We start from the raw sequence: 24,644 nt of genomic DNA, 5'->3' as shown, positions 1-24,644 counted from the left end.
ACGTATGAAACCAAAAGAGCACACAGAAGTGAAGGACAACAAGCAACTAATAAAAACGAAAAACACCAATGACAAAAAGGTCTTCGCAAAGAGAGAAATTCCTGTGGGTACCAAGCATGAAGAAAAAGAGGCGGATTGAACAGTGGGTGGAAGGCACTGATATGAATACAAAAACAGAAGAACGCGGAAAGGAACAATCACAAAAGTACAGTGGAGCCCCTGCTATGTGCGGATGACAAGGACCGGGCTGGACTGCGAAGAGCGAAAAGCCGCGGATAATCCACACCCTTTGGGTTGAGAAACTTGAACGAGTTTCTGGTCAAAGTCCCTCCTGAGCCGTGTGCAAGCATGTTAACCAACAACAATAAACGTCCCATCGCTGTGCTTGCCAATGAAGTTTCTTCACCAAAGGCTAACTTGTGTTTTGCTTGGTGATCAAAGACTTTTCACTGTAGGGCTGCAAGTGAATATTGAAAAAAAAATCGAATCATTTGATTCCAAAGAGCTAAATCTCTGCTTCAGAGTTTAACAGTGATCATTTTTATATTAATATATATCATATTTGAATGTTACTGCAGACCCGCGTAGAAGGAAATTGGCCTGCTGGCGCTGAGCCGGGAGAAAAGAGTGCGTAAAAGAAGGAGAATGTCCAAAGTTTGGGATCATTTCACACTTAGAAAAGACGAAGTGCAAAGCAGAACTGGCTTACATGACAGCACATCTACGATTGCCGTCACGGGCTAACGTAAACATCGAGACCTCATTGAATGGAGCCTACTAGCACGAGTCAAACGCGCATGTCACACACCAGGCCAGGCCCCCGCCTTTTAAAGCCACACTCATTCAAAATCACAGATACTACAGTGTAGAACGTGAGATCATCACGCCACCTCAAGTGGACAAAAATAATACCTGTAACTCACATGCATATTTTGTATTGGTATTGTTGCTTAAAAATGCAAAAGTCAATTTCTGTCCGATGACTCAATAATCGGTAGACTGGTCGATCCTAAAAATATTAGCTAGCCGCAGTCCTAGTCTCTTACCATAATCAATCAACAACCATAACAATTGGAGATTGTTCATTTCTTTGTCAGAGGGAAGCAGAGGATCAAATCATGATTTCACCCCACTGCAGATAATTGCGTTGGCTTTGTCCCTCTGGATTCCAGCGATATCTCGACTATTCTGACACATGCTCCGTTTATCTTCTTAGTCTCCCGCAGATCTATGCCTTGTTTAGGAGGCGTTGGCACGGGTGCGTCTTGGTTCCTAGGCTTTCTGTGCATTTATTTATGTATTATCTGACACGTGTCCATGCAATGGGGCGATGCTATCTGCGTTAAAACCCCGCTCCTAATCGAGCCCTGTCAGCCAACAATAGGGCAGCGGCGTCTCTCTCCGAGTGCAGCGGGACAAAGCCACTCGTTCCTTATCGTCGCAGCGGAATACACCTAAAACGGATTCTGATGTTTTTAGCGAGAGGCGTCAGGCACGGGGAAAAAGAGAAATCGGCAAAAATAACATGCAATTATTTCACTTTGCTGGTTGTTTACTAAGAGATTTAGAGGTAGATTAGAATTATTTTGGGATGTAAATTACAATCATGGCTTCTAAATGGTGTATTTTTTCGGTATTCGGTATGATTTTTCTTTATTCCAATGTTTGATATTTATCATAAAATAGTTTGGAAAAGTTGTCAATGGGGGTATTTCTGTCCGCCGCAACCCGTAGACTCAATAACTCGTGTAATATCGCAGCTTGGTGATAAAGTGCTGCCTCCATGAGTACAAAGGCTTTTTTCTTTCTTTATGGAGCGTTGGGTTAATTTTACTTCTCAGTAAAATTTTAATTCGGGTCTCAAAAAAGCCTCGTTCCTGGTGGTCTTGGTCACACGGAGTTCTATGGCCCAAAAATAATAATTTGTAAAATGTTGTCATCCACAAAATTTGGAACTGTAATGCAGTTGGTTTATCCTGTGATAGTTTGGCAGTCACCCCAAAAAATGTGTAAGCTTGCTACTAATTACGGGGTATTAGTTTTCACACAAATCAAAATTTCCGTGGGTACATGGTTTTGATGAAATATTTTTGTCCTTATTGTCTGTGACATTTTAATCTGTGGCCACATTTGGACACGGCCCCATGATGTCAGCATTTCTGCCTCGAGAAAAGTCGATATGGGAGTGAGAAGGACAGGACATGATTCAAATTCCTCAATGGCACCAACACGTTTGAAAAATGATACATCACAGAAGCTCACTTTTACATTGTTTTGCACACACACACACACGTGCAACGTAATAAACATTTTTTTTTTTTTAAATCCTTTTCAATTTGACAGTTCTCCTTGTTGCGGGTGTCCTGGTGCATATCATTTCCTTTACATTTTATTCTGCAGTTGAAATTGCACGTCAGTCGTGTGAATGCTGCATCTCGGTTAGGTGTGTGCATGCGTGCTTAGCCCGGAGGCTTGTGTGCCACACTTACTGCGTAGGCCTCCGTAGCTCACATTTTCGAGTGTGTTGAGCCACATAGCCTTTGACACAGGGCAAATGGATACGGGGCGCTTTGAAAAAGAAGAAGGGGCAGACAAAAGCCGAGCGGAGGAGGATAATGAAAAGATTCGGACAGCCAGTCCTATCCACAATTTAGTAGAATTCTGCGCGTATGTTGCATGGGCACATCGCTAGACACAAATAGCGTCCTCTACCAAGCAACCAAATATGTTCCGCTTATCAGAAGCGGACACTTTTAGCTAACGCTAATTTGTGCAAAATTCATTGCAGCCCTGTTTACCTTTTGGCTTTGTCGCTATAGTAGGAACGTCATACCCGTGGCGCATGTGGGTGTGTGTTTCTGCATGATAGTGTTGCAGACAGTGGAGTCCTGCCGTCTCGTAAGAATTGCTTAGTCCAGCCTAGCAGGAAAAATGTTGTGAGTTGTTATGTAAATCAGCCCCGCTGTTGTGTCACTGTGGGGTCCAAGTGCAGATTGTCTCGGTCACAGCCCCATTTTCAGAAATAAGCAAATGACAAGGGATGTATTTGTTTGTATGCAAGCCCAATTGTCCATAATAGTCTTGTCTTTATTAGTCTTTATTTCCAATTGGAAGTTAAAATCAAGTACAGTTGTGTCACAAGATACGAGTGATTCCACTTGGGAATTATTATTATTTTTTTTTTCCGTTTTTTGCTTTGGCTTGTGAGCGCAGACTTGGGATACAAGCACTGTGACAGTGCGCTCAACACACTTTACAATAAGCAGCACTTTGGCAAATAGGGAACTATTCATCAAAAAAGAGGCTTCAAGCTGTTTACTGCCACTTCCAGTTGAATTGGTACATTGGCACGCAAACGCATTATAAACTCATACGAACAGGCAATATAACAGTACTCTGGCATTTACTCCTCAACCTCTGAAAAACAAGTTATAATGACAATATTGTAATGCGTGCACCACGCTGCCCCTCAGAGGTCAAGACGTGCACTGCAGTTACTTTATGTAACCCATTAGTTCATCATAAATGGGTCAGTTTTTCCTCATACTATTGCTGATTATTCTTCTCTGTGTAATATCACTTGATCTTTTCTAACATTCCATACTCCAAAATAAGTAAATGATGTATGATTGTTGCTGAAATCTGATCGGACCGATATCGGTGTCGGCCAAAACTCAAGGCCGCATTATCGGTATCGGATCGGAAGTGGAAAAAGTTGAATCGGGACATCCCGAGTTACAAGCATGTTCACCGAAATTTGTATCTGAATGCACCACAGTATATAATTGTGACTACTATTACCTTGTGCCGAAATCCATTAGCAACAACTTTATGAATTTGAATTCCTGATATTTCCTTCTGCAGTCGAATATTGTTGTGTAGCCCTTTGTTTTGGTAGTTGTTTTTTTTGTATGTACCTGCCTGTGTGTGTGTGTGTGTGTGTGTGTGTGTGTGTGTGTCATGAGCCTGTATGTGTGGGTTAATGAAGAACACTAAATGAAATCCTTTATTGTGTTTGATATAATGTCAGCTTCCATTAGGGGACCTGGCGCTGGGACTGATTGCGAGTCTATCGGGGCCAGGAAGGGAGCGTGTCGTTTGGAGGTGGTGTGTGCGTGCGTGTGCATGTGTGTGTGTATCTGCACGCACGTGCGCACGCCCCAGAGCGGTGCCGAGGCACCGAGGAGTGTGTTCCCTAATTATAAAATCATTAGCAGGTGTCCGGAGGAGATATGAATATGACTGTAATCTGTCTCCACCCGTGATTGAGCGCTTGTCACACTCAAATGTCAAACCTTTCCGAGTCAGCCTGTTGAGAAATCGTTCGGTGTAGCAAACACACTCGCTCACACCGCCCCCCTCCCCCCCCCCCCCCCCCCCCCCAACCAACACTCTACCCCACCCACCACATACAACAACCTTCCCAAGAAACATTCTTTCGTCAAAACACCCAAATGATCAAGAATGACTATTATTATTTACACACCCTATTTCTTGTCTTGCTGAAATGAGCATACAGTGTGTGTACCGTACTCCATGTACTGCTTGGCCAATGGCAATCTTTTGTTACCACGGTGACCGGTGGCAGAGCGGGACCCTTGCGACCGGAATAGAGCCCAGCGTGCGGGGGAAGAAAAGTAAGTGGCCATCAAAACAAGAAAGCATTTTAACTTCATACACGACATCAATGTTTCCATCCATGTTTCCCAAATCTCACACACACTAATCAGTGCAGCAGCAAATAAATGTCACAAAAAGTATTTTTGTACAGCTCTGGGAAAAATTAAAGCGGTGATTGCAATTTAAAGTCAAAATCTTACTTTTTTTTTTTCAATCTGTCAGTATAAACTCTGACAATAATACATTAGGAAATAATCTGAACATAATAAGACGTTTCTAGTCCAATCTTGTACCTCTAATATGATTTTTAAGAAATCACCAAGCCTAAGGAAAAACAACCAATCTGAGATGGATGGTGTGGCCACAGAGGTGTCAATCATTTGCTGTTCAACTTTGTCTTGTCAGTCCACAGAATATTTCTCCAAATGTCTTGGGGATCAGCAAGATGTTTCCTGGCAAATGTGAGACGGGTCTTTGTCTTCTTTTTTTTTTTTGTTCTGTTCTTTTGTCACTTCCTGGATGAGTCTTCGTTGCACTCTTGGAGTCATTTTGGTTGGCCGACCACTGCTTCAAAGGTTCACCACCGTTCCTGGTTGTCTCCATTTCCGGATTATCTGACCGTGGTTCACTGGAGTCCAAAAACCTCGGCAATGTCTTTTTAACTTTTTCCAGACTGATATATTAAAATCACTTTATTTGGTCTTGAATTTTGTGTCTTGATGCACCTTTTTTTAAAGAGCTTTTAGCCAACTTCACTTGCCGGGGGGTTTAATCAGTTAACTCGTGATTTCAGAAGGGTGACAATTGCTTTTTCACGTACGGCCAGATAGGTTTGGATTTCTTTTGACTTAATAAAATCATTCACAAACTGCGTTTTATATTTACGTGGGTTGTCTTTGTGCGATATTGCAATTTGGTAGATGGTCTGGAAAATGTGAGATAATTACGCAACGAAAATCAGAACTCAGGAAGGGAGCAAATGCTTTTTTTCTTTTTTATGACGGTGTCTGTGTCAGACGTTTTTCATTGTTGTTTTCCAGTAGCGCCTAACTCATCTATTTCCTTTCACCTACAAAAACAACTAAACCGCAATAGACAGCTAGTCCGATAAACAAGCAAGCAAACGTAAGCCTGGCAAGGAGACAGTCATATTGTGATCAAGAGGAGAGGGTCGCTTCCTACGGCAACAGTAGGAATCTTACCTGTGCTGCTGCTGCTTTTGCTGAAATCTGAAATTGGCGAGGGCAGACTGCAGCTGGTGGGGTGGGGGGGTGCGTTCAGAAAGATGGAGATAAGGCACCGGGAGGTGGACAGATGGAGCAAACAGAGGAAAGAGATAACGTTGTATCATAAAGAAAAAGTGATGTAAGGGAAAGCGGGCCGGGGATCATCACCTGGGCCCTCAGTATTTGTCTGCTGTTTGGAGTTTGCGAGTCCACTCGGCATGATGGATTTAATTTATTGATAGCGTGTTGTGTGCCACTGGGAATTTGCCAGGCTTCGTGTGGATTTGATTCGTGTGTATGTGTTGTAGACTGCTCTTTACATAAAAAGTGTTTAACCCAGGCTCTCAGCCCATAGAGACCACGCACCGAGTGCAGCAAATGGCCAAGCTGTTGCCATCATAGCAACCTGTATTTATATTCTATTTCTTGACTGCCAAACAAGTATGAAGAGAAGTTAGAATAACTCGAATAAAGTAACTTATGGAGATGTCTAACTAGATTGCAGAGCGATACTGTCACCTTGTGGCGTGTCATAGGTATTGCTGGAATGAATAGCACCTTGTGTTCGTTGAACCTTTTATTCATGCAGTAAACTACCAGCTGTTTTCAAAGCGGTTACCTTTATTGCCAACCGTTTTAGATTGATTTTGATTGATCTTTCAAGACCCCCAGAATATTGTGTTCTGTGACACAATACCAGAGGGAAAAAAGATTGTTTCGAGCTTTTTCTGTTCTTTAGTAATGAGCAGTAGAACGTGGGGTTTGGGTTTGTTTCTGAGTAACAAAAACTTTTTGGGGGGAAACAAAAAATATAATATTACTTTGCCTCATGACACCAACTATTTAAAAAAAATAAAAAGAGACTGATAAAGGGCTTCTGATGGCAAAATACTAATTTACAAATCTATGACTAAGAAACGCGCTGTGAGCGACACCGACTCACCGGATTGCTCGAGCGTGACTTTTTATTTGATTTATTTATTTTTTTTACTTGCCGTTTGCCGTTGACTCCACGAACTGCGTCATATTTTCTCCCGTTCGCAACACACACTTTCTCCTAACTCCTGTGACACATATTCTGTTCATACCATATACTCTGAGAGTGAGATGACCCAAATTTTTCAACTACCAGCATGTCGGCATTTCTTTTCCTCATAATGTAACAAGCAGAGATTCACCCCCTACTCTTTATCCGCTAAATATAAATATTTAATTTGATTTGTGATTTGAGTGACAAGGAATGAATGAAACTTGTAAGTTCAAGGTTCAAGGTTATTATTTGTAACGCTCTAGTTCCAACTTGGCGTTAACGTACAGGAAGTGGCTGTGAATAACGAGATGCCGGACCAGTTTTGAGTTTGGACTCTTTGGAAGTGAGGCAGCAGTCTCAGCAGGACGGGAGCCGTACATCAATCCCGCTGGCAGACACAACAGCAGTGCCACAGTCTCTCTCTCTTCCAGCCCGTCTCGAATCGTCCTTTGCGGAAGCTATTTTTAGTACGCGGCAGCCACCAACTCCGCCATGCCCTACCGCACTCGCTACCCATCTCAATCTCCCCTTCACGTCTCCCCGACCTCAACCGCCGTTCTGACCCGGCGACTGAACCCGATGTAGTCCTCGAGTGAGCCGTTCTGATGGCCACGCTCGCATCCCGTTCCCCTCCCGCCAACCTCCTCCTCCTCCATCTCATCAGAGCCGGGAAGATTTGGCGACGTCTTCAGAGACGTGTTGTCTGCGCTCTTTTTGAACTATTTTAGTTTTTATTTCCCGCGACCGCCATCCACAGGCCACTCTGCCCCACATTTAGTGCCGTTGGGAGTTTCGAACATGCGACAGCGGAGAATAAACGCATTTATGCACGCGCGAAACACACGTAGGACAAAGCCAGAATTCAGATGAAGTCTACCCTCATCGGACCGTGACCACCAGACAACCTCCGCCTCTCGCGGCGCCCTTCAAGTCGTCAGTTGCCAGCCCTCCCCCCTGTAAAGTGGACACCATTGCAGGAAAACAACCTTCAAGAAGCTTAACAGGGCTTTGGGCGCTGATTACGTAATGTATTCAGTAACCACAACTGTCTTTTTCTCGAGATTCTATCACCAATTCTGACACCATAGAACAGAAACGAGAGGCTACTACAAGACGAGGGACCTCGGTTTAGCACGTTCCGGATATACGACGTTTCAAGGTTACAAACGGTGCGGGTTAAACTAGTTATATAGTTTTAGTTATTCTCACGCAGCGGTGTAAGAATACATTGGGTTACCGCCGTACTTACTGTTTTTCATTTGATTGTTTTTATGGCCCTTTAAAGAATATTTGAGATTACATGTGAGTTCCTATTGGATGCCCAGGAAGTGATGTCATTTTCCAAGCTAACCATGAGATGCTGTTCTATCCATGAGCTCACCTTACATGTTTGCATTTTTGTTGCACATGCACATTAGCGCGTGAAGCTTTGACTTGAATTTCGAGCAAAGTTGTGTTAAGCATACAGACGCGGGATCTTCACCCATCCTAGCCGTCATGGACTGAAAGGCTTGGTTATTAAATGACAACCAGTATCACGTAGCAGATATGTTCAACGTGTCGCTTACAGACACATTTTCAGAAATAGGCAACGAAGAAAAGATTTACTTGACTGTTGAATTTCACACTGGGTGACAGACACTCCAGAGAAGCAACTATGTATAAAAGTCCCTTTTCCCTAATAGGTCCCAAAGTGTTGTGCTTTATTTCCCATCAAACGTCTTATCACATGTTTGTACAGTGTACAAACATGTGTGCCACATTGCATCGGCAAACGCATTCCATCCTTTTAGCAGCTCCCTCACATCACACTACTCCTCCTGTGTTCTGTGATGCTGATTATATTCTCGCATGTGTGACAGAATATAACTTAGCCTCTTTCTCCTTCTCCTTGCCTGCCCGCTGCCAGGAGTCGGTAGGCGCTGCTATATCTCCTCTCATCAGCCTGTCTTTTCACTCTTTTCTGCACAGGAGAATGCCATTTCATACTACGATTCCAAAGCGGATTCAGACTATGTGAGTACAGAACCCCCCTCCCACCCCAAGTCTGCCTGCCTGCCTGCCTGCCTCCCAAAGCCTAGCGAGCAAGCGAACCCCAGCCCCTCCCCCCGGCCTTCCTGCGTCTTGTAGCCCGACACCCCCGTCAGCGAGGGCTGTCTCTGTATGTTAGTACGGTGGTGAGCTGCTGTGGCAGAACCACGGCGAGCCCGACGTGCATGTGACTCGAGCTGTCCTCCCCCGGTCTTTAATTCCGAGGGGTTCCGAGTGGGTGGTAGCTGACCTTAACTCTGCGCTCATGGAGATGCCTCCAAACAATCAGGCGTTGGTTTTAGACCGTTGAAATTCAATTGGAAAGTCGAGACTGTGGTTTATTTTTGTTTTTCTAGCTCATTTTGTCGAAAAAAAAACTTCTTCCACTGACAGTTTTTTTTTTCTACATATTTCAAGTAAAAATGAGCTTGAAACAACGGAAAATTGTCTAAAAACAAATTTCTTTTTTACATAATGAATCTAATTATAGAGATAAGCCAAAAATCTGCAAATCTGCTTTTTATTCAAGATGAGACGACAGGTAAAAAAAAAAAAAAAAACAGGAAGTTACAGCAAAAAGGAGACTGGAGTTAGTTTGTGTCATTTCTCGCCGGTATCCTCAAGGCAAGGAAAAATCAGCTTTTTATTCAAAAGGATACTAAGGCATTTATGAAACGGGACGCTGCAGCAAAGAGGACACTGTGGAGTTGGTTTATTTTTGTTATTTCTAGACATGTATCCTGAAATATTACAATAACCTTGGCAATTACGAATCTGCTTCCTATTCAACCGGAGACTGAGGGGCAAAAATAAAAACGGAAAACCACAGTAAAGTTGACACTGACTGTGGAGTCAGCATTGTGTTTTTGTCATTTCTAGCCGTGCATTCTCAAACGTTACAATAATGTGGCCGTCTGGAACCAGCTCCCCCCAGGTGGAGCACAAGAGCGGCAATAAGACAGGTCGCTGCAGCAAAGTGGAGACTGTGGAGTTAGTTTATTTTTGTCATTTCTAGCCCTGCATCGTCAAATGTTACAAAATCTGCTTTTTATCCAAGAGGAGATTGAGGCCTGCAATAAATCGAGCCACTGCGGGGTTGGCTTTATAAAGCATATTTTGTTTTATTTTTAAAAGTATCCTCAAATATTCCCATCCAGAGTATCCACCATGTGGCTGGCGTAGGAATTGCTGGCACTGCCGTAGTTCGAAGAAACCCAAAGATGGTCGGACGGAGATGAGCAGGAGTGTGCGAAAGGGGAGGTGAAGGAGCAATAAATCACACCGCGATATTCTTTTCGCACACGCCACTCCTTTGACTAATGGCACGACACTTTAGGGCCTGTCAGCACGTCCAATTGGAGCGCATCAGTTATCATTAACGCGGCGCACACTCGGGGCGAGGCACCCGTGACTCTCGCTTTACTGACCCCGCCTTCACCCAAAGTTAGTGGGGGAAAAGTCACGCGGAGGTCGTGAAAATCGGAGCGGCCCACCAAGTGAAAATGCCAGCCCTGCCAATTAAGGCTCCACCAGTGGCATCAAATGGAATTCAGGTGATTGTCAGGGAGCTTTCTATCAAAGTATCCCTGCACTCTTTACCCTTCCTATTGCTCCTTTTGTCACTTTACTCTATATTGTTTGATCAATTTTAACAGGATATTTGATGAAGCTTGTGATGGTCATATATACAAATATGTCTCAATGTATTTGAATATCTTGGACAAGCTAATTTATTTCCATTGTTCAATTCCAAATAGTGAAACTTTTACCTATGATTAGAAAAAAAACATATTCATAACGAATTGCATTGACATAAAAAAAAAAAAAACACACCAAAACAAACAAAAGTTTTCAAAAACTGAGCTGGGAGGAAAAAAAGCATTTCTTATCCAACATACTGTACTGCTTTTATCATACAGACTTTACACTTAAATCTACTTTGAGGGCAGCCATCACATCTAATGACATTTCACATTTGGTTATTCAGATATTCAGATTTCTATTCAAATGTGGATAACCTTTTTTACAGACTTTTTCCACAAATGCAAAAGAGCATGTTAATACATACTGAAAGCAATGTCCCCCCCCCGCCCCCAGACTGTGTTTTCTCCTTAAGCGGGGTACACACATACACATTTGTTTCAATGTGAGAGACCGCACACATAGTGTTCTTACTGCTCTTATGGTGTGTGGTATATTGGAGATGACCTAAAACAACACACCACACGTGCAGTTTAACCGTATCTCCACAGACAATCACGAATCACCTCCCCCTAACGAGATGTCCGTCGAAGTACCAAGACTGACCTATAAGAGGCAGTATGGTGCCACGGGGCAGCCAGACCAGCCAAAAGATACAATGAAGAAGAAACAGAAGACGATATGCTAACTGTTAGCTTATCTGCTATTTACATTGCGGTGGCAAACGCTTCTCCTCGTCATTTTTATTCTGCTGAATGACTTGTGAGACTCATTATACAAAAACTCAACACAACCAGTTCCTTTGCTTCCTTACGAGCTATCGACACGTTTCACAGCACAACTACGGAGTCCGTGGATTGGCCGAACGCTATGTTGATTCGCCATCGTAAATATTGAACGTTTAGTATTTACAATTGTTGGCCTCAACGGTTTTTAGAGGAGATCGGGGAGGAGAAATCACTCAACACGTGATAATCTAAAATCTTCTAATCTTCTTGCTGAATTTAATCGGAAGGACAATGCTACAATTTGGCCCAGTTATCGGTATGTGTGTACACCACTTTATTCAGCAGACATTTGAAGGCTCATGCGTGACACACACTTTAGGTCAACCCCTGTTAACCGAAGGCAGGAAGGGAAGACTTTTCCAAATGTCATCTCTGGCCTCTTCAGCCATTAATGAATCCTCGAGAGCGAGGAGATAAAAATGAACCAATTGGGTAATGATTCGCGCAAAACAGGTGGTGGGTGGTTGAAGAAAATGAAAAAAATCAGTCTTTGCTGTCTGCATATATTCAGTTGCTGATTAGAAACTGCCTTAATTAATTATGATTGGGGCTCTTCTGAAGAAAGAATGAAAGGGGGGGGGGGGGGGCGACGCTCCTCCTTGTCTGATGTTGACAGAATTAATGTCAAGCTGCGCAATCAACAAATATCTTGGTGCTGATGTTGTTAACCTATTCCCATGAGTCTCCCACTGAGATCATTTTTCATTTATGAAAAAAAATCTACGATATAGAGAGCCTGAATAAAAACGTATCAAAACGCACTTTTAGTATTGATTAGCGCCTGTTCTCCAAATAAGAGACAAAGCGTGCTTGCTTCAAGACGTTTGTCATTCTGTCCAAGTGCACTATAAGACTGACATATAACTTAAAAGAGACTGAAACATTGTATATTTAAACACCAAAATGTTCAACATTCAACAACTGCTACTTAACACACAGAGAGCAGCAACACATACAAAGAGATCCTACACTGGCTTTTTTTTTTTTTCCTAGCGTGACCGTCAAAGAGAAGTTGCAGGAGTTGCTGTTGCTTGTGGTTGTTGGTCTTTCATGGCCACTTTGAGACATTTCTTCTGGTGACTTTATTTGGGGACGTCCCCCGGGCTCGTCCCACCAACAGCATGTAATTGCGTTTTAATAGACAATTAAAGCGGACCCATCAATCACCGCCCCGGCGTGGACATGCGCTTCTTTTGATTTAATGAAGCCCGGAAAAAAAACAACAACAGGTTTCATCATGTCAGATCCAATTAACCCAAGCTGCTTTATTAAAATATAAACAGTGTAATAATGTGCACAATTCATGCACCCAGGAAAACTTGCTTATGAAAATTTTGTTTTTCCTTTGTCAGAAAGCAGGAGGAATAATCCGATTTGTTTCCTTTTCGATATGCATTTGGTGTAAACAAATGAAGGCTAATGGAGGATGACTAATAATGAGAGTCTAGAAGCTGAGGGCGACTTGCGTTTGGGAGTGTATCAAAGTGCTCGACGCGAAAGCACACACACATTTCATTAATCTTTGTTTAGTTAACATAGACCCGAGTGTGAAGCGACCTCCCACATCTTTGTTTTATGGGGTTTGATCTGTAAACGTCTCCTGCTGGGCTACTTTCTGTTCTCGCAGCGTATGTCTAACAAGCTGCATGATAAGAGCTGGGAGCAGGAAAAGTCAAATCACTTAAGAATCAACTGCTGTACAGACCTACTGACATTTATTTAACAAGAAAGCGAATTAAATGTACAGAATGGATTTACTATTATTATTTTTTTGACCAGTCAACAGTGGCTGTGCGAAAACATTTGAATATGAAAACTTGGATTTGGCAATTCTCAAATGGAGTACAACTGTATTCTTTGAGGGAAGGTTTGCTATTTTTATGATGTTATTTGTTATGAGGCGGCGTAGACTCCAAGCAAAAGCCAGTCTTTGCAGAAGCAGAGGCACAGATGGGCACCACCGTGATGAGCCATGGCAGAACGTGTTACCGTATTCATACGTACCCCCCCCCCCCCCCATTGGTCTCTCTGTTGTGTTGTGTTTGTATGCTGATTTTGTGTGTGTGTGTGCAGACAGAGGACGGAGAAGAGGAAAATCCGCTGGAGAGCTCGTCTTCTCTGGAGCTGGAGTTTGTGGACGATCCCAATTTCAAAAACAAGGTCAACTACTCATCCAGCGCCGTGCAGATTCCGACCGACATCTACAAAGGCTGTAAGCATCCAAGCGCTCGTTATTAGCACTCTGCTCGACGCTTTAATGGAGACGGCCTGACTTTTAACTCTGTTCATTAACATGAAATTGCTCTGCTGTGTCATGACAAAGAGAGATGCAAATCATAATGTTGACTTCCTTGCCTGTGAATTAACCCACGGGGTTAAAAACGATAAACGGGCTGCGTGACTTTTGCCATACGTTTTTTTAAATTTTATTTTTTTATGAGGCCAAATGTGGACGGTTAAGTGTAAGTGCTCATCCAATTGCCTATTAGAATAGAACAAACAAAACCACAACAACAAATCATCATTCTGAGCCACTTACTTTTTAACTCCAACCACGTTAAGCTACCTGGTACAATATAACCAACCAGCTCCTAAATACAAATTACTACCCTGCTAATGGTTACCACCTACTAGCTCCAAATTGCTACTTTAAACTCTTTTAGTTAGCTAGCAACTTCCAGCTGCAAATTACTACCTACTAGTTACAAGCTACTAATAACAAAATACAGTGGTGCCTTGACTTGAGTTTAATTAGTTCTTTGACCATGCTCATATCAATTAGTTCTTTGACCAACCCTCATTTCTCAAATCATCTTTCCCCAATGAAATGAATGGAAATATCATAAATCATAAATGGTGTGTGCACCTGGGCCACCGGGGTCAGTATAATAAAAGCAAACATAATATATGCCTATGAGTATTGTTGTATGGTCTGTCTGCATGTGCTGCTACCATTTGTGTGCAAATATAAGTTGCTTAAATAATTAGAAATGCAGTGACATTGATGATCGTTTCCTTAGCCCATCTATGGCGTTTTCCATTCCATTGCATTAAGCTAGCTGATTTCCGTAAGACAAAGATAATGAAGCTACTATCTAATAGAATGTTGAAAATGTGTATCCTCTGATCTTAACTAACATGTGCAGGAAAGGCACATTTACATTCAATGTGTATTCCAATCAATACCGCAGCGCTCGTCTGCTTACAGAGGCAACAGTTTACGTCATTGGATTCATGCTGTCGTAAGCACCGGCCGGTGACAACAGTGCATTTGTCTACATTTTAAGATGGCTCTTCACTCCTCAGATAATGGCGTATGGTCGCTTAGCTTTAGCCTACCGTCCTTTCTGCCTCCTAACATGATTGTATGTGACATACGCTCGCTCACACTCGGTCTGCATAAGACATGGGCTCAACTCTGTCATATTGATGCCCCTGCCTTTTAATGCAGCTGCCAAATGAACAAAAGGCAACACTTCCACCTGTCTGTTACAAACCTGGAACCTTTTTTTTTTTTTTTCATCACTAAGAAAAAAAAAAAGACAGAGAACATGCAGACTGACAGTCATTTTGCTTTTGTCCGGGTCGTTGCCATCTTTGTAGAACAGGAACGTACGGCACCTGTCTGTGACAATGCCCCCCAGCTGTGTCTCCAGACACATCTTGTCAGAATGAGACAGTTGGGGGGCTGTGGGTGATTGGGGAAAGGGGGGTGGGGGTGTCAGAGGCCGCAGCTACCTCACAATAGAGCAATCAGGCCTACACATTGTTCCCGCAGCCATTTTGCAGCAGCTCTGCTTCCGCCGACTGAAGATATGAATCAAAGAATAAAGGCCTTTTGATTGAGCTTGCTGGTGACTTCAGGACTGGCTTAGCTTCTTCTCCGAGGGAGGGGGGTAAAAAAAAAAATATATATATATATATATATATATATATTTACGATTAATGTAGTTTGCTTTGCTCCCGTTGGGGCTTTCTGCTGTGCTGAGATTGTTAATTGGAGAATAGGGTATGGGCCAAGTCCATTATGAAGAGGCGTGCTCTCGTGTAGATTCTGACAGTACTGAAATGGTCATGGGAAAAAACAATGAGGCGTTCCAAAAAAGTCCCAGATTTCAACAAAACAACAAGAGGCTTAAACGTGTTACCTGCAAAATACATGATTGTACCATTTAAAACTGTGCTGGGAACCACATGGAATTCGGGATCTGGATGAAATGTAAAGATCCTACACGAATGCAACAAATGGCAACCTGATGTGATGAGATTTCTGTGCCAGATTTGCATGGTTTTGCCACACCATTGCCTGAGTGTGAATGGTTGTTCGTTTATATGGTCCCCATGGACAACCAGTCCAGGGGGACCAAAAGTCAGCTGGGATAGGCTCAGATTCACTTGCATCCTTAATGAGGCCAACCGCTCTAGAAAACAGATGATTGGATAATTTGTGGCTGTTGTTAGCACGTCTGCCTCACAGTCGCGAGGTTCTTGATTTGAATCTCAGCTCCGGCCTTCCTGTGTGGGAGGGTTTTCTCCAAGTACTCTGACACCCCCCAATATTCCAAAAACATGCATGTTAGGTAAATTGAAGACTCAAATTTGTCCATTGGTGTTGAGTTGAGTGGAAATTTTTAATGTTGTTAAATGTGCCCTGCGATTGGCTAGCAACCAATCCAAGGTGTACCCCACTTCTCTCACCAAAATCAGATGGGATAGGCTCCAGATTACCCACGATCTCCATGAGGACAAGGGATATGAGGTCTATCTTCGCTCTCTGCTCACCATGCACACCACCACCCACACGCTCCGTTCCAGCAGTTTTATTTACCTCTTTTTTTTGAAGGTCTGCAGTATTTTTGGTCGATATTCTTTTCAATGTTCTGCCCCCAACGACTGAAAGATCTCATTCATTCTAATATGATCTTTTAAAACTTCAAGAAGTGCAGTTAATGAAGGTTGTGTTTCCGACCTTGGTGGTTCCATTGTCCATCGATTTATTTTCTTTAGTGCTTCTCCTCATTTGGCTTTGCGGGTGAGCTGGAATCTACCCGAGCTGACTTTTGGCAAGAGAAGAGGGGTCTAGAAGTAGTCACACTCACATTTACAATTACAGCAAGAGTCTTCACTCTTCAGTTAATCAAATAAGCATCTTTGTAGAATGTGGTAGGACGCAAGCTCCACAAAGGAAGGCCGGAGCCGAGACTGTAACCAGGAACCTCCGAACTGTGAGGCAGATGATCTAAAAGCGAGCCACAGTGCTTCTGGTTCCATTGAACCGTTAAATAAATGAATAAATAAATAGTCAAGATGCTAAGCTAAGTCGTGAATGTGTCTACTGCCTTACACATTTGGCTAATGCACTGCGTAAATGGGCTGCTTTCCTGCACACAACAATACGAATTACCGGTCACAGGCAAATGGGCAAGTGTGACGATGGCCTCAGAGAGAGAGCGAGCGAGGGAGCGAGAGAGCTAGCGATTGAGGAAAAGATAAAGAATTGGAGGGAAGGAGAGTGAAACAGATGAGACACTTCAATAATAGAAACCATTTAGAGCAAGAGAATTCCCCCTCTCCTTTTTCTTTCATTGTGATCCTTCCAGAAGCTAAATGAGGCGGCGTACGCGTCCTGGTTTGATTTGTCTGCCAGGCCCCGTGTCCATTTATTGAGATGGAGAGTGTTCCCTGAGCGCAGTAATGAACCATTTTATGATTCATTATCCCGCCGCTCATTCCCGCTGCCGAGCCTGCAAACTTTCTAATTAGCTCAGGTCAAACATTCATAGTTTGCTTCTCGTCTTACTCGCTTACGACGGAGTGGACGCGTCGACGATAGATGAGTGCGAGAGACGGCTTTTATTTGCCTCACGGTGATTGTTGCAGACGCGGCCAGGAAACGACTACAGACAAGTGCTCTCCTAATATCATCTTGAAAATAATCATTGTGTAAATGCAGAGCAATCACTGGCACTAATGTTAATGCGCCTCAAAAATGTCCATTTTCTTATTATTCTTAATAAGCCAAAACAGTTTTGGATGCTTGAGCTTTTTCTTTTTCGTGATCTGATTAGACCCCAAATATTGAAAATGTTTTTTTTCTTTCTTTTTCTTTTTATTATGATGATTTTTTTTTAAAGAGGCTACGCCTCTAATCACATATTAGTGTCTGATTGAATAGCTTTGTTGCTCACAGCCTCCAGTGGGCTTAGTTGCATCCATCTTTTCATTTGTAGTGTGTCCTCATTAGTGTTGTTGGGTAATCTAGACTCTTTACAAGGGGTGTCCCGATCCGATCTTTGAGATCGGAAATCAGTCCAATGTCAGCATACAAATGAGTATCAGATCGGACTCGATCTAAAATCTCAGATTTGAGCACTCTTATACAAGCAGTCCATTCTATGCTCCTCCAGAACTTGGCCGGATGGCATGCAGATTCACCCGTGAGCACAACAACAGGTTGCTAAACTCTCATAACAAAATAATTTGCCTCTCAAAATGATGAATATTGGTACACAAATGTTGTATAACCACAAACAAACAGGCGATATTACAATACTCTCTGGCCTATATTCTTCAAACTCGATGAAAAACAAGTTACAATAACGATATTTGATGGCGACTGCTTCTTAAGTTACAATAACGATATTTGATCGCGACTACTTCTTTCTTTGTTACTTCAGGTGTTTCTCTACTTGCATGTACCACACTGCCCCTCAGAGGCGAAGGCGTGCACAGCAGCAACAGTGATTTGTCAATACAACTAAACCCCAGTTGCGTCAAGAAGTGCAAATGTATTGCTGCTCATGTGGTGAAAGCAAATGTTGTTCCCACCCTATACTGACAGTAAAAAAAAATAATAATAAATAAATAACTGAATTGACTTTAATTATCTTGCACTTTTAAAGTATCATTTGTATGTATTTATTGAGATTATTTTTCATGGTTTTCTCATTTATTTTTTATTTAATCTATTCAAATGTCCGGACATCCGTACTCTTTACCAACTGAGTTTGTGGTGAGAGAAGTGGGTTGAGCCCTGAACTAGTTGCCAGTCAATCGCGTGGCACAAGTAGACAAAGAATCTTGTCCTTGTTTGTGTTGCGGGTGAGCTGGAGCCTATCCCAGCTGACATGTGGCAAGAGAAGTGGGGTCCACTCTGGACTGATCACCAATCAATTACTCCTCTGAGGACAACAGCTTAAGAGAAGCGACACTTTCCCTCAGTCATCCACATACTGTAGCTACTGGCCATCATCTTCAGAAATATTGAAATGGTCGAGTTTAATTACATAGTACATTCAGTAAAATGTGTGAATGTCAGTTTTGCCCCCCTTTTTTTTTTTGTTAAGGATTTACTGTGTGTGCGTACTGTCCTGATAGTGCATGACTACATGAATGTTTTATACGACAATAAGCAGTCACAGCTCTCAGCGGGTAATAAAGAGAGGCCCCTCCAATGCATGTGGGAAGTCCTTTCATTAAACGCGAAGTCTCAATCCGCTGCATGCGGCGCACTTTCCAATGGCACAATACAATATGTCATGTTGTCACTTTGCCAGCGCGGCAATCGACGCGGTTATCGGGAAAGCACCGAGACAACAGGCAAAATGTGCACACGGGGGAGAGGAAGCTTATACATTTGAGCTATTAAGGCACATTTCCATATGTACTGCTGCGCATGCGATGAGTTGTACAACTTGTACTTAGTGAAGTCACAAAGGACAGATGCATCTCAGTAACTTTGAATATCGTGGAAAAACAAGTCAAACAGGGAAACTTGTACAGAGGTGAGATTTGAGCTGTCGTTTGGACAGTTTTTTAGTGTTTTGTTTTGACTCGCGAGCAAACGTTTGAGATATGATCGCTGTATGGTGGCGGTGAAAAGTGCATATTCATTGCAATGGAGTCCAAGCGATGCCACATTAGATTAATTTTTTTTTAAATAAATAAATGATGTGTCACAAGGTGCATCATTAGAGTCTGCTGCAATGTCTCTATGGGGACAAAAGTGTTCTTTTTTTTTTCTTTTTTCTGCTGCACAACGTCAGCATTGTGTCGGAAAAGGAACAGTGATAATGAGAGGAGTTTGTGTGCTGGCAGCGTGTATTTGTTTGGCACGCCGCAGGTTCCTGCGGCTCTGGAGGAAGCCTCCTCCCCTGTCATGCCGCTCACGCCCCACTGGAGATACAACTCAAGCCCTCTTAGCATCAAACCAGATTTAAATGTGCGCGGTGGGGGGGGGTGAACGTGATGGAAATAAACGGATAAGGGAAATGCGGCTAGAACCCAAAAGAGGTGGGCAAAAATAGTCTTTAGCCTTCACTCATCCACCACTGTAGCATTTGCCCATTGAAGGGGCACTATCGTTTACCTGCACACTAATTAAAATGGCAAACTTCACTTAACCGGCAGGCTCACAAATGACGGTTGGTGTGTTTGTGGTTTGCGGTTCTTTTTTTTTTTGTTTTTGTTTTAATTGGAGGAATTAGTTGGAGGTGTGCAGCAAATTAAGCAAACAACCCTCCCATGAGATTAGCATCTCGAAACCCTGTGTTCCTCCATGACATATTAATGGGAAGCTCATAGTGCTGCCGCTTTGGTTGCTGAGAAGGATCCGAAATGCTACAAAAGACGCAAGCCGTTGAGCACTCGGAGCGAGTGAGTACTGCAAGAACACAATATGGAATTGAAATGTTCAACTCTTCAGTAACGACACATATGATGCGGTTTTTTTTTTTACCATTTAAAACACTTCCCAGATGTTTTGATAACGTACTGTACATGTTTCTGTCAAAATACCTTAAGGATTAAGAATGACAGCACTTTAAAACCTTTATTGAGCCAAAGCACATATTTTACATTAGAAAAGCTCATGGCACAGTACCAAACAAAATTGTCACAAAAAAGTATGGACAGTAATTCCTACCGATTGTATTATTTTATTGCGGTTTACTATTGTGGTCCTGGCTACATCACATTCTTTTTCTTGTGTTCAAATACTTTCAGGAAATGTTTTGAGTGTTTTTAAATACATTTCAATGTGATTTCAGCGTGTGGGTGTTTTGTTTTGTTTTTTTAAAGCAGTGTTTCCTAACATTTACTGTGCCATGGCACACATTTTATATTAGAACATTCTCACAGCACACCACCAAACAAAAGTGTTACAAAAAACCATGAATACTGAAATATTGATGATCTCAGTTTACTCACAAATTGACTTAGTATGAAATCTGTGCCCGTCGAATTGAACACAAAGCTACGTATTACTCTGGTTAATTGTACCATCTGCCATATAGTGGAAGAGCATTTCATTGTCTGTCTGTCACTATATGTCGCTGGCATTGATAGATGAACAAAGATACATTATTTGTCCAAAATTATTTTCCTACAGGACACCTGATTATTTCTTAGGACCCTCTGTCACATGTCCTGCAGCACAGTAGTTGGGAATCCTTTATTTTGGAGTCAGCCAGTCCTCCCTCAAACGTCCCCAGTTGGTTCGAAATGCTGCCGCTCGCCTTTTTAACTGGAACACGTAAGAGGGAGCACATAATTCCTTCTGGCCTACCTCCACTGGCTGTCTGTGCACTTTAGAGTTCATTTTAAGATTCTGCTGTTTGCTTTCAAATCTCAAAATGGTCTCACCCGCCTTACATCTCTGAGTTGCTCCATGCCTGCACTGCTGTTCGGTAGTGCAGTAAGTACATAACCTCCCGGTGCACATTAGAAATTCAGCCCCTTTCCACGTGTCTCCTTTCAGATCTCTACATGGGCTAAAAAGGATTTGACTTTTTCCCAATTTGATGTTCGAACATTTTGTGGAGCATGCCTGGTGAAATGCATGGTGGTTGCTTTCCCAGTGTGTTATTCTTCCTTATTTATCGTAATTGCAGCCATTTGACTGTCAGCTTTGTTTTTATGCAATCTGGAGAACTCTAGGGGGAGAAATATTTATCGTGAGGCTGAAATTAAGCCGTCTCCCATGTCAGCTACACACCGTGAGACGATGTAAACAACACAGAGCTGTCGACAAATGTAAACTAGCCCTGACTCTTCCTTAGTGACTGGCCTAATAGCTTTAGCTCCATTACCGTTATGGATTTGTGACCAGGGCCCACTTTGTGTGTGCAGCACTCTTGATATATTACACCACGCTGTGCCCCGTGAATACAACAGATTCATGCAGTCGTTTGTGTGATGTTGTATTAATACACGGGCATAAGGCGTATATATATATATATATATATATATCTGTTTGGATGGCTCTTTTATCTTAGATATATCAGTCTGAATAATGTGTATATGAAGGAAGAATTGGGGGGGAGGGCGTTCACGGGAAGGAAGGCAACGAGAGGGGTTGAGGAACGATCTCAAGCTCCATAAATCCCGCTCTCTTAACGCTTTTGTGGCGTTGTGCCGCATAAAGGGGGCAAAGCCAAGGGTGCTCCAAATGTCAGGGGAGCGGCGCGTTGATAAATTACCTTTTAAAGATATCGCACCTGATGGGAGGGGGTCGTACGCATTTCGTGAGAACGATGGCGCCAGGAGGCCCTGTCTGCTGCCTGGGCGAGCGTGCAATTCCCAGGGCGGGAATTTGTCTTTTTATCAACTGTCCAGAGAAGTCAGGGCATATCCCGGCTGAATAAATCAAAGAGCATTAGTTTGCTGCGTTGGCTTATCTCGGACACGCCCGTTTTTCTTGAAGCGATCTCCTGCAGGTGCGTGTGCGCTTGTGCGTGTGGACTGACAGCAAAGGTAGCTCATACCTGCATACGACGACCTATTTTAGCCCAAAAATCCACTCGCTGTGGTCGGTGTTTTTGAGACAGCAACCTGGGCTGACGAACACCTGAATGTAAGAGCTCTCAAACAGCCTCCTCGCTGTACCACGATGCAGTTCTTGTTAACTTGTGGTTTAGAATCTAGAACAACACTACATCCATGTTTGTCAAGGATGTTCAAATTTTTCCACTGAGAGAAAAATGTTCCCTTAACCTTGCGTTTATGATCAAATCAATCCAATATAGTAAAACGTAGGTCAATACAGTATCTGCTAAGCAGTTAAACACCTGTTTCTTGTTACACGCAACCTTTTTTTCAATTAAAAAAAAAAGTGGGATGCCTTATTTCGAAATAGTTTCGTAATTTATTTCGAAATAGTGCATGCATTTTTTTCTTAGTTAAATGTATTGTACGACATTTAACATTCACATTTTAAAAAGGAGATTGTTTGATTTAAATTAAAAAGTGTAAATATCTTGTAATATCCAACTTTTTTTAAAATTAAAATATAGTGCATCTTGTAACATTCAACATCTTTTTATTCTATTTTACTATTAATTTAAACTAAATAGTGTGATACTTTTTTTAAATCACCAAATTTTACATTCAAATTTGTATTTAATTGTATTATTCGAATATGCAGGGGTCCAATTACCAAACCACGCTGCAGGCCGCAAATGGCCCAGAGTCCAGAAGTGAGACGCCCCTGATGTTAAGTCAATGCAGTTTAATGGCGCGATGTCTCCTTGCCCTTGGCCAGTGTGGGACAGCTATCATTTCAGACTCGGTGGCTCTTTTGAGATAAGAGAACAGCCGGGACTTGACAGCATGCAAGCTGTGATAACTGGCGCTTAAAGGATAATAATTTTACACGCGTTAATCAGATGACTGCCTGACCGCTGCCTGAGAATTGCGTGGGCCAGGTGAACTTGAAATGGGATCCACACGCTTCACAATAAGGCAGTAGAAACGTGATTCCTCCCAGCCAATTTAGTATTGAAGCTATACAGTGTAAGTACTGTATATTAAAAGAAAGTGATATTTTACTTGTATATCAATATTATAGAAATGATACTGATACAACATTTTTAGAAAGCAACTAAAAGAAAAAACAGAAAAAGTCAATACCAATTAATATTTTTTTTAAAAACAAGTTGGGGTTGGAATGGCTTTAAATTGTAGTTGTCCAACCCCTTTAAAGATACAAACATACCACAAACTAAACTTCTTTTGCTATAATTCCATCCATCCGTTTTTTTGTTTTGTTTTAGCACACTTGTCCTCATTAAGGTGACGAGTGATCCGGAGCCTATCCCAGCTTTGGTGAGAGAAGCGGGGGCACACCCTAAGGGCAGATATTGTACCCCGCTTGTGTTGCCAAAAGTCAACTGGGAAAGGCTCAAGAGCACTTGTGCTTAGTACAGAAATCCTGTTGATACCTCTTTCTTCTGTGACTGAAGTTGTCTTCAGTGGCTTGCCGGAATTGAAAAGCATTGAAGAAGCTGCCAATTCGGAGCTTTTGGTTTCATGTGCCTTGTAACTAAAAGTGTTTTGAGCGACAAGCCAGTTGAGTTTCTCCTCTGCTAGTTTCCTCTTTAATCAGGTGCCTATAAAAACCCAATTGCACTCGCCGTTGAACTTAATGTTAACTACAGACAGTAAAACTTGTGCGTGCGTGGATGTGTTTCACCTAATGCTGAAGGGAATGTTTTTTCCATTTTTATTTGCACTTTTGAGGTGAGGAATTTAACCTTATGGTTTAGACTTCACGCTGTTGTTAAGTCGCTAAATCCTTTAAAAAATCCTTTACAGAACACACACACACAGACAATTGAAGTAAATGTTTGCAGAGACGGCGCGCTCAGGCCTCTGCCAGCCCCGCTCCCCCCGCGCTGTGAGTGACATACCACCTCTTCCAAGGTAATCTCGCGCCTCTCCTCAGCGACCGTTCGGAGATCAGCCAGATTAGACTGATGTCCTGCGAGATGGCCACCGTCGGCCCGTGCGCTCATACGTATGCGGCCGCCAAGGTCGTTCTGGGACCTTTGTGCGTCTTAGAGAGATGTATGAAGTGTTGTTTGAGTCACTAGAAATATTTTGAATATGTACAAATACTATAGGGCATCAGCTTCACGGTGAGCAAAGTGGTTAACATATCTGCCTCATGGTACTCAGCTTCAGGGTTTGAATCTCGGTCTTCTGCTTTGCGCATTTTTCTAAATCAGAGCTCACAATATTCATCCAGGGGCACCCTCAAAACCTGAGTGTATAAAACCTGCTATAATTCATGATCTGACAAAAAAACACCTGGGATATATTGCATGCCATTTTGCGCAGTAACCACCTGCTATATGCAGTTCACTATTCACAAATTCACCTAATCATTTTTTGGGTGGAACCTGTCCCCAACTAGTTGCTGAAAGACACTCTGATTTGCAGTTTTTTGTACTCTTTGTGAAATGCCTTAAG

The 24,644-nt window shown here is 42.5% G+C and overlaps 1 protein-coding gene across 5 annotated transcripts in view; it reads left to right on the top strand.

Moving 5' to 3' along the window:
* cacna2d2a (calcium channel, voltage-dependent, alpha 2/delta subunit 2a) overlaps window positions 1-24,644 on the top strand; it is a 202,871-nt gene that overhangs the window by 133,048 nt on the left and 45,179 nt on the right. For 4 of the 5 annotated variants that reach the window (XR_009789987.1, XM_061783406.1, XM_061783404.1 and 1 more), the window contains exons 5-6: window positions 8,848-8,892; window positions 13,470-13,608. Coding sequence is in view for 4 of the 5 variants with exons in the window: in XM_061783406.1 (XP_061639390.1) it covers window positions 8,848-8,892; window positions 13,470-13,608 (184 nt within the window). In the remaining variant the exon portion in view is untranslated. The remainder of the gene's footprint in view (window positions 1-8,847; window positions 8,893-13,469; window positions 13,609-24,644) is intronic. The other variant, XM_061783405.1, reaches the window with a different exon arrangement.

This window comes from Phyllopteryx taeniolatus, chromosome 9 (genome assembly GCF_024500385.1).
Source record: "Phyllopteryx taeniolatus isolate TA_2022b chromosome 9, UOR_Ptae_1.2, whole genome shotgun sequence".
Classification (NCBI taxonomy): domain Eukaryota; kingdom Metazoa; phylum Chordata; class Actinopteri; order Syngnathiformes; family Syngnathidae; genus Phyllopteryx; species Phyllopteryx taeniolatus.
This window is presented reverse-complemented; position numbering and strand designations above follow the sequence as displayed.